This window comes from Cimex lectularius, unplaced genomic scaffold, assembly GCF_000648675.2.
Source record: "Cimex lectularius strain Harlan isolate CLEC.00 unplaced genomic scaffold, Clec_2.1 scaffold523, whole genome shotgun sequence".
NCBI lineage: Eukaryota > Metazoa > Arthropoda > Insecta > Hemiptera > Cimicidae > Cimex > Cimex lectularius.
The window spans coordinates 29,519-45,789 of record NW_019393512.1 but is presented as its reverse complement, the minus strand read 5'-3'; the positions used below and the strand labels follow the sequence as shown (position 1 = coordinate 45,789).

The following is a 16,271-nucleotide window of genomic DNA, read 5'->3' as shown; positions in this document are numbered from 1 at the left end:
TAGGTATACGGCAAAGATGAACATTGAAATAGAATACAAATTAAAAGAATAATGCATATAAAATATTGTTTTCAACGAAGCTTGGAGTAGTGTACAAATTATTTGTTTTAGGGAGCAGCCAAAAATCGAGAGGCTCGGACGTGTTTGAGTTTTTATTTGGAGATGCTCTTTTCGTGTTATTGAAAAAAAGGTAATACTAACGGGATATTAAAATATTATACTAACAGTAATATAAAGTTCCGCTCGCCAACCCCCGGGCCGCCCCACGGCAGTTAGCTTTTTCCTGAGGGGATGAGTGGGCAATGAAAAAAAGGGAGCTGCGAGGCAAGCCGGGGGTGTAGCGTTAAAAATAAGCTTATACCTGCTTTTAAATGTAAATTGTAAATTATATTACTTTCCCGAGTATGCTTGCTTTCGTTATAAGCCCTTTAGCCATGTGACAGCAAAGCCATTGCAGTGTTATAACCGAATTGAAGGAGAAATACTAAACTACTAAAATACGATATAGCCATTTACAATAGTTGCAGGTCTTTAAATGTATTATAATTAACTCAATTATTGCAAGGAGTACAACTTTCCTGACTTTAAAGAGAGCTGTGATACCTTTCGCGAGTTTTAACTGCCGACGAGTAATCTCTGAAGGAAGTAATTGCCGCAAGCATTTGTTCGAACCTTATCTTAACAAGGATGAAACAATGCGAGAAGCTCAGGAGTTTTATTCAAGACGTTTCATGGAGTTTATTCATTTGTAGTAATTAGACAAGTTCGAATTGAATAAACATGAGCTTTTCCACTTGTACCGAACATTATTTTGAAATCAATTTTTCAACCGTTAGACGTACTTTAAAAAAATGTTAAATTTAGCAGTCGTTGATCCTCTATAAGTAGTATCAACGGTTTCATCAGGTCATTTTTGAATTTTATTAATTTGTTTTTCCTTCGAACTCATTTTGAATTTAAAATTAAATTTTCTTCGCATAAAACCTTGATTTTATGATGGGTTTGATATAACATACTTCTTGAAAAATGAATGTACCAATCGTACCAAGCATTCCATTTGACACTTCTTAAATGATGCTGTTTTCATGATGTGTATATCTGAAATTCTTCATCGATCTTCCAATGTTTAAATATTGTAGGGATGTGACATCGAAAAGGCATCACTTGGACTCAAAGGGTTCAGTAGACAACTCATCCTGTAGGAACGTTATCGTAGTTATTAATGAGGTATCAATTTAGATTAAAAAAATGAATGAAAATGCGTGAAATATCCTTTTTTTCAGATACGAAAAAATGAAACAATCGCACATTTCCGTTGGAGAGAGTTAGAAAACTAGTTTTATCGGCATTATAATGCAGTTACGTTTTACTATCCTCCAATTATTTTTGAAAGCAAACGACCTAAAGGAATCCCTTAGGCTGATTGAGTTAAGGTATCCGTCTCGTATTTGTCACACTAAGGGTCCTGGTTTCGAATCCCGGTATAATCCGAGTTGTCTGAATTGAAAATGGTGTGTAAAAAGGTATATAAAGTTATAAAAAATGTATTGTAAAGTGGTTTGATCCCTAGTCCGCGATACCCATCGAGTGTTCGATTATGTATTATTACACTAAATACAGGGGGACGTTAATCCCTTCTGTATGACAGGAATTACTTTACACAGCATACGACCCTGTATTTAAAACCAAACATGGAAACCCATTTAATTACACGGAGACGAAATGAGTCCAAAGATAAAATAAAATTGATCACAAATAGATCTAAAATAATGATACCGAAGAGTTTATAATAAATTTTGTGCAATCTGTACAATAGGTTTTTCTATTTGAAAACAAATCCGTTTAATTAACACCACTAAAATATAATTGCTAATATAAATAACAACCTTATTAATATTACAAAGCGAACATAGAATAAATATGTTGGAATATTATATCCTTGTTATGATATCATCACTGTTAACATATTTGTAATAATGAGATAATTTCATAACATTTTAATTAACTTTGCTCCTCCAAATAACGCTTTAAATAAATAATTGGTTACATACAATGGAAAGCAAATATTAACATTAACATTATTAATGAACTAATTCACTACTTTCGTGGTCCGCTTGACCAATTAATACATGACGATTAATTAAGGTTTTTAATTGTCGTCGAGAATCCAAACCGATTACACGACATTTGAAAAATGGCAAAATGAGGGAAAACTCATAAGGTACGGTTGAGATGGGGGGTTGATGTCCGAGTGGATTGAGATCACGATAGGTCAGGTGGTAGAGCAGCGGCGTATTTAGCCGAAGGTCGTGGGTTCGAATCCCTCTCGTGCCATTAACTTTTTTTCATCTCAACTAAAAACCTTAATTAATTGTCATGTATTAATTGGCTACGCGGACCACGAAAGTAGTGAATTAATGATTTAAAAATGAAGTACACTTCACTACAGCTCTCCGTCGCCATTCCAATTGTCGTCGAGAATCCAAACCGATTACACGACATTTGAAAAATGGCAAAAGGAGGGAAAACTCATAAGGTACGGTTGAGATGGGGAGTTGATGTCCGAGTGGATTGAGATCACGATAGCTCAGGTGGTAGAGCAGCGGCGTATCTAGCCGAAGGTCGTGGGTTCGAATCCCTCTCGTGCCATTAACTTTTTTCATCTCAACTAAAAACCTTAATTAATTGTTATTATTAATGAACATTGAGCACAAAACTTCCATTAATATTTTCTGTTTTCCGTTAAGATTAACTCACTTTCCCTTCCAACTGCCCTGCAGTAGCTAGAAAAAAGCTTTGGTACTATAGAAAAGATATTCTAGAGCGATTTAATACACTGATACCATACACTGAAGAATCCTGTACTTCACAAAAGAAATGAAAATTTCTCAGGAAAACCATGAACAACACGCAGTCACTGTAGACGAAGTTTAAATATGAAAACATAAATTTTGTATTTAACTTCGTTTTTCATCCATATTGATTGGAACAGAATTTAGGCAAAGATTATGAAATACTATATCTGGTATATTGAGATATATATCTAGCAGTCATAATTGACCTTTTATTATTTCAATTAATTATACTTTTTATCTAAAGTTTTGATTGAGATGAAAAATTTAGTGTCACGAACGGTATTCGAACCCACGACCTTCGGCTAAGCCTTAACCTCCTTATATATATATATATATATATATGTAGGAGAAACCGCTTCGTCTTCCCGGGGAAAGAAATGATCCATTTCGCTTGTTTGCTTCACACTTTATTTCTTTTATTACAATTGTGACGATGTTGTCGCTGTGAGGACAAAGGCACGACTGATCGACTGACTGACTGACTTTGTCCTTTGTTCTTCTTCTTCTTTGTNATATATATATATTATGCAGGGTGGGCGAACAAGACCCGAGGGGTTAAATGCTTGACTCGTATCCCATCCCTAAAAGGTCCGGGTCATGGTCGGCTCACGTGTCCTGCATAAATCTTTTGGACCTAATCACAAACCCCCAAGATTTTGGACTATTTAATCTCAGGGAGTGATTTAGTCATGTCCTCTCCTTCAAAGATTTCAAATCTAGATCTAGCATACCATCACACTCTGCGAGGTAGTGCCTTGCCGTTTCTTCTTTTATTTCGCAAAAACTGCAAAAGGGATCTGGTAGAATACCCATTACGGAGAGGTGTCCTTAACCTCCTTACGATCCTCTTCAATATAATTATTAATAGGTCACCTTAAACATAATTAAATATATCAAATGTTTTTAATATCTTCCAGAACCTTAAGTAATAAAAGAATAAAACCTTAACGGTTTTCCTAATTGTCCTGGGTCGATATCTCAAAATTTGGTTTGCTATGGCCTTAATACGGTGGACCACAACGCAAATACATTTTCGACAATTCTAATTCCGGGTAAAACCTCTGGGCAGTCACTGCCGAAATTAGAGTAGTCCACTTTGAAATTCGGTGCGCTATCTCCGAGAAAATCCAATAGTTTTTTTTTTTTTTTTTTTTTTTNGTGATAAGCTGGACAGGCTGCTTTCCTGTCCGTCCGCTTTCCTATTAATTTAGTAAAATTCACTCACTCGTTATTGTCAAGTTCCTTGCAGAAATTTCTCGAAACTTGACGATGATTTGCACGAGGAACACGACTCACTGTGTCCTCGTTTTTGGGCGAATCCGACTCAAATAACTCTTGAAATAAGTTGTTTAGATGAGCTGTGATAAACACGTCCTTACTGTTCGAGATCTCTTGCCTCACTCTAATAGTTTGTAACAAGATTTTGAGGCCGGTTCCTTTTCTCGGCCCAACAATTTAATCACCCCCCTCACGGTTTAATGTTATTCCTGCTCCGTCATTTCCCCAATCTAACACTTATTTGCAAGGTCAGACGAATCGGGGCTGGAAAACGGGAAATTGAGTTTACCAGTATAAGCTTCGCCCACGAAGGGATGGAAAACAAGTCAGTAGCCTTCTCTGGGATCTTTCATCCTTTTTTTTTTCATTTCTAGGCTGTGATTAAAACAATTTCCCATCAATTACACAAAAGAGATTTCCCCAGTGTGATATTTATTATTAAAACTTTTTTCTATGCTGACCCTTTGAGCAGACGGAGCAGTTTAAATTACCACCATTTCCCGGCAGCAAGACTAGGGAGATTAACTGACATTTATATTCCGTTTGTATATCATCGGACGAAACAACCCTTTACTGGAAAACAAATATTACCTAAGTCAGCTGATTACGTCATGAATAACCACGGGGGTAGTCGATAATTCTCCCTTGTGTAAATTGCAAATCAAAATGAACAATCTAATAAGGCATCAATAACAAAATAGTGTTAATTGAAAATTTAAATGTAAGATTTACATTTGTAAATTTGTGTGTGATGGGAAAAATTATCTTTACATTTTTCGTGTTGGTTAAATAGTTGATACGGTACTCTCACGGACATTTTCTCCTCATCTCATTTTTCTTGTGTACATGTGTGATTGTGTATTTTTTGACTTATACACAATTATTCTTTACATATATCAAAATATCTGTCTGCGCCGTTCTTCTCATTAACTTTCTCTTCTTCTCACTTTCTATGACTGCCTCTATCTCTCTCTGTCTCTCTGTCTGTCTCTCTGTCTTTCTCTCTCTCTCTCTCTCTCTCTCTTTATCTATTTATCTATATTTACCTACCTGCCTATCTTTCTAGCTATACACATTGATTATACCCTTATTAAATTCACTATTTTTCGTGGTCCGCTTGACCAATTAATATCTGTCATTTAATTAAGGTTTTTAGTTGAGATAAAAAGTCAGTGTCACGAGCAGGATTCGAACTCACGACCTTCGGCTCAATTGAGCTATCTTGACTTCCATCCACTCTGACACCAACTTCCAATCTCAACCGTCCTCTTTGAATTTTCCTTCCTTTTTGCCATTTTTCAAATGTGTAATCTATTTGATTCTCGGCGACAAATGAAATGGCCACGGAGAGCTTTAGTGAAAATATATAACATTTTAACTTATTAAATTCATTAGATTTCGTGGTCCGATTGGCCAATTAATATCTATCAATTAATTAAGGTTTTTAGTTGAGATAAAAAAGTCAGTGTCGCGAGCGGGATTCGAAGACACGATAGTTCAAGGGTTAGAGTAGCGGCGCATCTAGCCGAAGGTCGTGGGTTAGAATCCTGCTCGTNCTCTCTCTCTCTCTCTCTCTCTCTCTCTCTCTCTCTCTCTCTCTCTCTCTCTGTATCTGTACAAACATTCATTATTCCTTTGAAAATAATATATATTTTTAAAAATACTGTTGGATTATAATTGTTTTATTTACTCTCTCTGTAACATCTGTAATTCCGCAATAATAAATTGAAATTCAAATTATTACATACAACCAGGTGTACAATACATGTACAGTTGCTGATAAAAATAAATACAAAAAAACTTTATGCAATCTTATGTGAATCTTTCCTCTACTCTCTAAAACACACACACACACACACACACACACACACACACACACACAAAATATCTCTCTGGATCTCTCCCTTCCTCATCCTCTCTGTTTATCTAACTTACGTCTGCCTTATTCATTTTCACATTACTGTGCAGAACTGTCCAGTGTGCATTGTGTGTTTTTGTGTGATTTTCTACAATTTCGGATACAGACGAATGTAAGAAAAATCAAAGAAAAAAATCTCTTACTAAAGATAACGAACAGTGAAAAGGTGGAGAGGAACAAATCAGGTGTACCTTTGCCTTTCAGGGAATTTCATCCTTCCAAGATGACTCAGCTGTCTATATTCTCAAAATTTTAATTTGAGTTTTTCACGAACCGAGACAAAAAGAATCTAATGAAGCCATATTGTTAAACAAGCACATAAATCGCAAGGACGAAGGTTGCATAAGCTTCTCAACTAATAAAGATAAGCTCGAGGTCTTCAACATCGGAGAAAAACTACATGCATAGCTCTGAGCTTTATACGACCGAGTTTAACGGTTTCTTCCTGTCCTACAGAAGCTGTGGACTGCCATATCGTCGCCGAAATGACAATGTGGCCGGGTAACCAGAATAGATAAGAGCCCTTGAGGGAAATTTAAACGCAAATTGCCCTGGGGCTCGCTCGTTCGCCACTGATTGTTCCCATCTCTGAACTAGCTCCAAAAATTAAATTGAATTTCATGTTTAACAAAACAGTGACAATCAATTCATGATCGTCTGCAAAGACAAATGTCAAATTTCTATGGCGATACGGTGACAAAGTGGATATTGTAAAGCAAAGTATACAATTCTCACACCAAAGTACTCTTCAAGATGTTTTGAACAAAAATATTGCACTAATTAAAGAAAAACTTCATTTATGAATGACAATATTTATGTCAATTATATATTCATTAAAGGGGAGATTTTATTTTGTTCTCATTTCGAGCTATGTAATGGACCCATAATAAGCAGAATTATTTTCTCAGCGAAAAGTACGTTTTGATTTTTTAAATTTATTCGCTAGTTGTGGTATGATTGGATTCCTTAATTTTCTGGAACCAGAAATAATAATATATGCACAGGGCTTTTTTGGGTATTTTCTGAGCATTTATTTTAATAATAATGACATGGATATTTAAATTAGAAGTTTAAAATAAATTTTCATCAAATTATCTTATTAAATGTTGTATCAAATATGGCAGTATGTTTATTTCGTATAAATAATATACATTCAAACTTTTTAAGAATAATGGGAAATTTATTTACGATTATAAGAGTTAAAGGGCCCAGAAAGATAATCCCATAAACGTAAAAACGGCATAATATACAAAAGGCACAATATTAAGAAAAGAAAAGAACTCTCTGAAATATTTTTCCTCCGAAAGGATTTCTTTCCTACGACCACTCAGCCGCCATGGATTAGGGTGTAACCCGAATCCAAATATACATTACGGCACAATTGAATTATATTCAACAATACGTATAAAAAACTAACAATTCACGCGTTCCATTTATAACAGCCTCTCATTGGTGTATTTATTTTCACCTGCTGTGTAAATAGGCTAACACTGAGTAGGAGCTGATAGGGTAAACTCGGTTCGTTTACAAGCCGAAGTTGCTAGTAATCAGGAAATGTATTTTTAAGCAATATAAATCATAAGATTTTATTGTTTTTTGAAATCATTTTTAAAGAAATGGAAATGGGCTGAGATAGGGATTTTATACGAATGATCAACAGATTAATACGTAGTTAGAGAAAATGAAAAGCGTGCCGTCAGAGAGAGAGAGAGAGAGAGAGAGAGAGAGAGAGAGAGAGAGAGAGAGAGATAGTGTGAGAAACAGCGGAAAGGTTAAACTGTAATTGATAGTTTGACGGCTAGAAGATATACTTTATGAGAATGGTGTAATAAAGTAAAGAAGTCGAAAGCTGAGAAGAAGAGATTGAGGACGTACTGAACCTTAAATATTTAGTGTTAATGATATGAAACATCTCTGAAACATCTCTCTATCTGGTGGTGTGTTAAGAAAGGAAAAAGTGAGTGAAGGCGGAGAAAGAGATAAACACATATAGAGAAAGAAAGAGAGAGCGAGAGGGCGAGAGAGAGAGAGAGAGTGAGAGAGAGAGAGAGAGAGAGAGAGAGGGAGAGAGTGAGTGTGAAAGGTACTAAGAGGAAAGTATAAAATATACGATGTTGATTGGGATTCGGGTTGTGGTCTTCAAACATACAATGTTATTATATCAACGCCCAAGCTTTCGACAAGTTTTATTGTCTTCTTCAGGGGATCTACAGAGACATAGGGACATAATCATTTAAACAGTTATAAATTGTATAAATAGTTATAAAATATCAGTTTTTTGTTACTTACAGATACAAAGTCAAATCGTAAACACATTGCACATTCCACGATATATATACAAACAGACTATATACATATATAATAAATAAATAAATAAATAAAAACCTCTTCTTAACAGCCTCTTACATATATAGGCATTTTTTATTTATTTATTTATTTATTATATATGTATAAGTTTGTTTGTATACATATCGTGGAATGTGCAATGTGTTTACGATTTGACTTTGTATCTGTAAGTAACAAAAAACTGGTATTTTATAACTATTTATACAATTTATAACTGTCTAAATGATTATGTCCCTATGTCTCTGTAGATCCCCTGAAGAAGACAATAAAACTTGTCGAAAGCTTGGGCGTTGATATAATAACATTGTATGTTTGAAGACCACAACCCGAATCCCAATCAACATCGTATGAAAGCTGGTTGATCGCACAACAAACATTAGTCTCAGCCGGGTGCTTTTCCTCTTCATTATGCAGTTCTACAGAGACATGGAAAGTCGATGGGGCTCCGCAATATGTAACAAGTTCAAATCATATTCTAACACTATAAGAAAGTTTATAAATTGTAAGTCGAGGAGATGGTTTCTTCTTAAGTGTAGAACCAATGGGGTTTTCCCTACTCATATCACGAACAATATAAAAAAAACAAAAAAAACAAAAAAAAAAACAACTTATATTTGCTAGTTGAGAGAGATTGTCCTATCAATCATTTAGTGTATAAAGAAGCCATTCGCATTAAAAAACGTATCCTAAACATTGAAATCAAAAAATGCATCTGGACAATAAAGGAATTTGAAAAACAACTTTCTCAATTAAAGGATGAACTCACACAACTCTTACCAGATAACACATTAAGTCAATATTTCAACAGTCAAGAAACTTTCAGTACCAGGTATTTTAAACAAAAATGTGATAGCCTAAATAAGAAATTTGATAATCTAAAAAAGCAGCAGTCTTCGGCTGTTAAACCGTTAGAATCGAACAAATATGTCAAAAATTTAACAACTACATTAATTCCAAGTGATATTTCAAATGTTTTAGGCTTAGGGCCAACATACAATATGCCTTATCCAAAGGGGTGTTTCCCCACCAAAGATCTTAACACGGATGTGGAAATGATTGTCAGTAATATCAAAGACCAAAAAGAAAGAAATAATGTTAGAGCAGACTCAGTATGCATTATAAGGAATGGTCTTACAAAAAGCAATGCATTCACCAGCTCCCCCCTTGAAAAATCTATAACAAAAACTTGTGTTTTCATTAAAAACAATCCCAATCTAGTTATCTCGAAAGCTGATAAAGGTAATGTGACAGTAGTGTTTGAAAAATCCCACTACAAAAGAAAAATGGAAGAACTTTTGAGTGATAAAAACGCATACTCCTTAGCTAGATCTGACCCTACAAAGAAAATTCAAAGTAAATGCAATTCTCATAGCCTTTTTGAGTCTGAATATATAGACAGAAGACAAAAAGGGCTGTTGAAAACGAGCAACGCGGTTTGCCCAAAGATATATGGCCTTCCAAAAATACACAAACCAGGCATACCCCTTCGGCCCATAGTGTCCTCCATTAATAGCCCAGGAACAGAACTGTCTAAATATGTTGGTAACATATTAAACAAGCTGGATGTAGACAAACATTATAACATCCTCAATGCGTTTGTGTTTAGAGAGATGATAAAAGACCTCACCATAGAGGATGATGAATTGCTTGTTTCCCTAGATGTGAAATCATTGTTCACAAGTATACCACTAGGGATGATAAGCTACACTTAATAAGGAGACAGAAAGAGTTAGATGCCCTTACCAACATCCCTTTTCACAGGATACTGGAGGTCTTACAAACCACTACATTTAATGGATATTTTAAGTATGAAGATCAAATATATACACAAAAAGAAGGTGTGGCCATGGGAGGTACACTTTCACGGTGCTTGCAGACCTGGTAATGAATGAGCTACTGGACTGGATTGGTCTTAATTTTAAATTTCACATCAAATTTCTTAAAAATAAGTTGATGACTTGTTTTTGATTGTAAAAAAGAGTGAGCTGGTGGACATTTTGAAGGCGTTTAATTCTTTCCATCCGTCACTACAATTTACGCAAGAAACTGATGTGGATGGGAAACTTCCTTTTCTTGATGTAGTTGTCATTAGAGATAATGGAAAATTAATAACTAACTGGTATTGGAAACCAGCCAGCTCTGATAGGATGCTACATTTCTCATCCAACCATTCCTTTCAAATGAAAGCTAACATAGTTTTTAACCTCATGGACAGGGCTCTGAAATTGAGTGATGATCGGTTCCATAGTGAGAACAAGGAAAAAGTGCTCTCTATGTTAGTAGACAATGGTTATCCCAGATCATTAATAAATAAATTAATGGAAAACAAGACAAGAGCAACAAGGATTGAGAATATAACTGTCGAGCGGAAACTTTATCAACCAGTTACATATGTAGCTGGAACATCAAGCAAGTTAAAAAAACTGTTGAATGGAAAAATAGATAATGTAAAAACTGTTTACAAATTTAGCAATAAAGTAGGTAACAATTTTTACACAAAACTTAAATGTAAAGAACCTCTACGACAAAAATCTAATGTAGTGTATCGCATTAAATGTGCACAATGTCCCACTGTGTATTACGGCCAAACAAAACAATATTTATCCGAACGGGTGCGGCAACATAAGTATGATTGCAATGATGAAGAAAGGCCGGGAACAGCACTATCCAAACATACACACGCTACGAAACATAATTTTGACTTCGATGGAGTCAAAATTGTGGCTTCTGAACAAAATACAGGTCGTAGACTTTTGAGGGAAATGATATCTATTCATCAGGACAACATGGCCTGTAATTTAAAAACAGATCTGAATAATTTAAGTGTGATGTACAGTGGGATCCTAGAAAAAGATAAGGTCTCTCCCAAAAGATCGTAACAATACTTGCGTACATATTTATTTATTTATCTATTTATTTATTTATATATTATAACAGGCTGTGATAACATAGAATTACCAATGTATTAGAAATTAAGATCTTGTTTTTAAAAATTGTGGGAAATGATTGTTATCATTAGGTGATAGTGTGGGGAACCTCCCACCTGATAACGTGATAAACACAATTTTCTAGTCAAACGCCTGTGATATTTATGTACCAAAAGAATATTATTTATTAAGTAATTGTTACTGGTTTTAAAAAATGCCTATATATGTAAGAGGCTGTTAAGAAGAGGTTTTTATTTATTTATTTATTATATATGTATATAGTTTGTTTGTATACATATCGTGGAATGTGCAATGTGTTTACGATTTGACTTTGTATCTGTAAGTAACAAAAAACTGATATTTTATAACTATTTATACAATTTATAACTGTCTAAATGATTATGTCCCTATGTCTCTGTAGATCCCCTGAAGAAGACAATAAAACTTGTCGAAAGCTTGGGCGTTGATATAATAACATTGTATGTTTGAAGACCACAACCCGAATCCCAATCAACATCGTATGAAAGCTGGTTGATCGCACAACAAATATAAGATATACATAAATACAAGAACATTGTAATCCCCCAAAACATCGCGGCATTTATGTCAAACCTTCACCGTCATGTTTGTTTACGCGATCAAGCGGCCTGCTAAGAAGAAATTTGTACTTGGGGATTTTCTTCAATAGGTTGTTTTTTCTTTAGTTACAAACACGTTATTCACTATTGATTGTGGATAGTTGTAGTGCTTTTATTGTTTTCTCATTTTTTCTACACCCAGCCTTAAAACATAGCAGTTTTCATATCAAATTTTATAAAATTAAATTTTGGCGATTAATTTTTTTTCATTCCTAAAGTAACACGTAGGAGAAAGATTTAAATTAAGTTATATCGAAATTTACACGTATATAGGTTTTAAACCTCGTTTTACCAATTTTTTTTAGAGAGGAAACTGATTTAGGCTAACTCTGTTACCATTACCGCCAACTCGTTCGAGGCACCGGGTTAAATTCCGTGATGTATCAAGCAAGATTAGTTAGGCTTTATCAGTTTTCCCAACTTACTTCCACTGAGATGGATACGCTGATAAAGCACCAACTTGATGGAAACATACTGAAGTTCACCGGTATGGATTACAGATTAATATAATTTTAGCATTCATACCGCTTGGCTATTACCATGTAATTCTACACATTCAAATATGAAACTAATATTGAATAATGTAAGGAAATTGTGAGAAGGGTTTGTCGCTTTTAAGAACAGAGCGAATTCCAAAAATATTTTGACCACTATGAATTTATTCGTTGGCAATAGACAAATTTCAAACAAAAGCCTTTTATGAATCGTAAGAAAAAGGAATAAAAGAAGAGAGAAAGAGAGAGATAGAGAGAGAAGGAATGAATGAATAAATGTGGTTTTATTTAATGTCGCAGAATTTGACCAAATATTGATCACTTTTCTACAACATAATTTTCTATAATTACAAACAATGCATTTAAGTTTTTCTTTTATTCTAAATTAATTTGTGTTGCAACTACATAATTCAAATGTATACATTGTCACGTAATATTCGATTTCAATTTTAGAAAAAAAATGAATAATTGATTATTTATTATTATAATTTGTTGTAATAATAAATAAAGTTTAATCATTATTATCTTGAGATCGTGAGATACGGTCTGGAGTGACGTAGGTTTTAGAAAAAAATTTTCTTTATCGTGCCACCGTTTCGATCTTTATTGAGATCATCTTCAAGGCTCAAAGTGTTTGTTTTCTGAGTAGTTGTGTCATTCTTGTGTGTCGTGTTGAGAGTGCCCACTTTGAGCCCTGAAGACGATCTCTATGAAGATTGAAACGTTGGCATGATAAGGAAAATGTTTGTCTAAAACCTACGTCACACTAGACCGCATCTCACGATCTCCGAATAATCATTGACTAACGGTCACTAAACATCACACATTAATTAATAAACATAAATCATAAGGAAAGTGAAAGAGTGTTGGAAAGAGAGAGCGAGAATTAAAGACAGAAATATATATAGATTGATTTAAAAAAATTGTGTATGGAGAATTGATTTTACAAGTGGAGAATTACAAGTTTGTGGTTTAGCAACATCTGTATTTCTTATATGTATGTACCTGTTCATTCAGCGTAAACAAAAATTGCACAGATTAAAACACATATTGAAATAGTTGGTCAATCGTATTTTCTGTTTTGTTACAGGGATGTGATGAAATCGGAATACCGACCCCAGCCCTGATATGAATAACGAGACTGAGGCCGAGCTGTTATGCGGCCATTACGGCAACTGCAGCGAAGTGACCATCCATGACGACATCATATTCGACAATATTGTCCAATCGATTTTCTGCGTGCTGTACACGTCCATCTTTGTGCTGGGCCTTTTTGGCAACGTGCTCGTCTGCTACGTCGTCGGGCGCAACAAGGCAATGCACACGGTCACAAACTGTTTCATCTCGAACCTTGCACTTTCGGACATCATGCTCTGCATACTAGCCGTCCCTTTCACTCCCCTTTACACCTTTTTAGGTGAGTTAATTTTTTTTCTGTAATAATTAAACATCTTTTTATGACCCATCATCGTAATTATATCAACAAGATATATTATCCATACTACTCTAACCTACTTTTAAAATGCTAGACCTGGTAAGATAATACATCAACTTAGAAACAAGAATGATGTCAGAGGTACATATGGAAAGAAGGCTTCATCCGAGTTAATATTTCCGATCTAGGAAAGCAGGCGTTTGTCTTACCATGCCAGTGTCTTTAGCTCGTAACCACTCAGTATAATTCGAAAATGGTATAATAAAGTAGTTGATATTGAAGAATTACCAAATCGAAGCCACACTTACGCACATAATTCAAAAAAGTCATACTTCTTATAAAGAAAGAGACATTCGCACTCCTCATTCACTCATTCATTACATTTATATCTATCTCACATGCACTCACTTCCAACTCACTTCCATCTCACTTTTTCTCTTTCCTCTCTCTTTCTTTTTCTTTCACTCTTTCAACCTTTCTTCTTTTCTTACTCTATCTCTCTTTCTTCCTTTCACTCTTTTCATTTCTCCTTCTCACATTCTCTATTTATCTTTCACTCTTTACACTTCGCTACGTGCGTAATTTAATCTCTCAAAAATTAGTACTGAACTGATCATTCAAGAGGATTTTCTGTGCTACAGACTTTTTACCTTCTAACACCTTATACAAGCGCGGGGAGAAAAAAGTCTTTGTCAGCATAAAACCCTTTGAAATTATTATAACAAGAAGTACATTTCAAGAAATAAAAAGTTGGTTCAAAAATTACTATGCTATATTTTCATTAAAAACTTTCAAATTGGAAATTTTTAAGATTTCTCTTTCATTTATTATTAAGCCACACAATAATTTTAAATGTTTTGTTAACCTATTTTATAAATAATAATAAGTAAAGTTATTTCGTAATTAATAACGTAATTACTCTTTCAATTCCTTCATTTTTCAACACAACAAAACAATTTTAATTTGAAATTTAAACAAATAATTATTTAACGCAACATAAACATCAAAATAAAAATAAAATAATAGATGTTTTGAAAACACTTTTTTTTTCTGATCGACTAAAATTTAAAATAGTATTATGCTTCTAAATAAAAGATATATTTTATGAAGTATAAATAATAAATTTTATAAATCCGAAATTGTAATTTTGGAAAGACAAAATAAAATACACGTACGTCAAACCGACTATTTTATATCGCAATAATTTTTCAATTAACTCGGCCTTGTATATCACGTTTTTACAACAATTTGTACGCATTCCAGGAATAATTAAATTATTAAGTCTAAACCAATAATGTGAATTTTGAATACAGAATGAATAATGAATGACCTGAGGAGGAGTAATATCGACGCAGTGTTAATTATGATGAAACCTTTGAACTAATAGCGATTAAGAAAATCGTTATGATACAACAACAAGGTAAACTATTAATGCTAATGGATATAATTATTATTTACGCCCATTAAAAAATCAGATAACTTAACAACATTTATATTTACAAGGTCTTAATATTAACAATAAATTTTTCAGGTAAAGTGTTATAATGTAAAGAGAAAGAGAAAGAGAGAGAGAGAGAGAAAGAGAGAGAGAGAGAGAGAGAGAGAGAGAGAGAGAGAGAGAGAGAGAGAGAGAGAGAGAGAGNAGAGAGACAGACAGACAGACAGACAGACAGACAGACAGACAGACAGACAGACAGACAGACAGACAGAGAGAGAGAGAGAGTGAGTGGGAAAGGTAAGAGGGAGTTAGTGTGCAATGAAGGGAGAGGGACAGGAAGAGATTGAGTAAGTGAGAGTTGAGCGAAAGAAGAAGAGAGAGTGAATGGATGAAGGAATTAATAACCTTTTATTTCGTCGTAAAATTTTGCATAATTTGGACACTCCTACATTCAACGACACTAAAAAGAGGTGTCAGATAGTTGGAAAGAAATTGCGGGAGGTTGAAAAATGAGAGAGAATGACGGATAGCGTTTGTGACAGTGTGACAGAAAGGAATGAATGAAATACATTTTTAAAATGAAAAATAAGTTTTATTTCATTAGAAAACAGATAAAATCAATCATGGAGAAGAAAGAGAGAGAGAGTAAGAGAGAAAGAGTGAAAAATGGAGAATATGTATACTAATTTAATTAACACTTAATACATCTCCTTCACTAATTCAAATATACCCATTTTCTATCACAATTAAATATCACAATCGATCTTATTAATTATGTACAATCATTCAAATTAAAGTACATTATATTTAATAAATTAAATTATATTAATTATATTTATAAACAGATACTTTAGTTAGTAATTGTCCAACAACCTTAGTCTATATCTATTTTTAAATTTACTGTGGCTTGACAAACATATATTTTCATTTAAATCATTATAT

General features: G+C 34.0%; 1 protein-coding gene across 1 annotated transcript; it reads left to right on the top strand.

Moving 5' to 3' along the window:
- The first annotated feature begins 111 nt into the window (after positions 1–111).
- On the top strand, positions 112–15,319 carry LOC112128143 (probable G-protein coupled receptor 83). Its single transcript, XM_024229949.1, has 3 exons — positions 112–190; positions 13,547–13,873; positions 15,205–15,319. Exons 2-3 carry the CDS (start codon positions 13,585–13,587, stop codon positions 15,207–15,209), a joined length of 294 nt encoding a protein of 97 aa, XP_024085717.1. The 5' UTR covers positions 112–190; positions 13,547–13,584; the 3' UTR covers positions 15,210–15,319.
- The last annotated feature ends 952 nt before the right edge of the window (positions 15,320–16,271 follow it).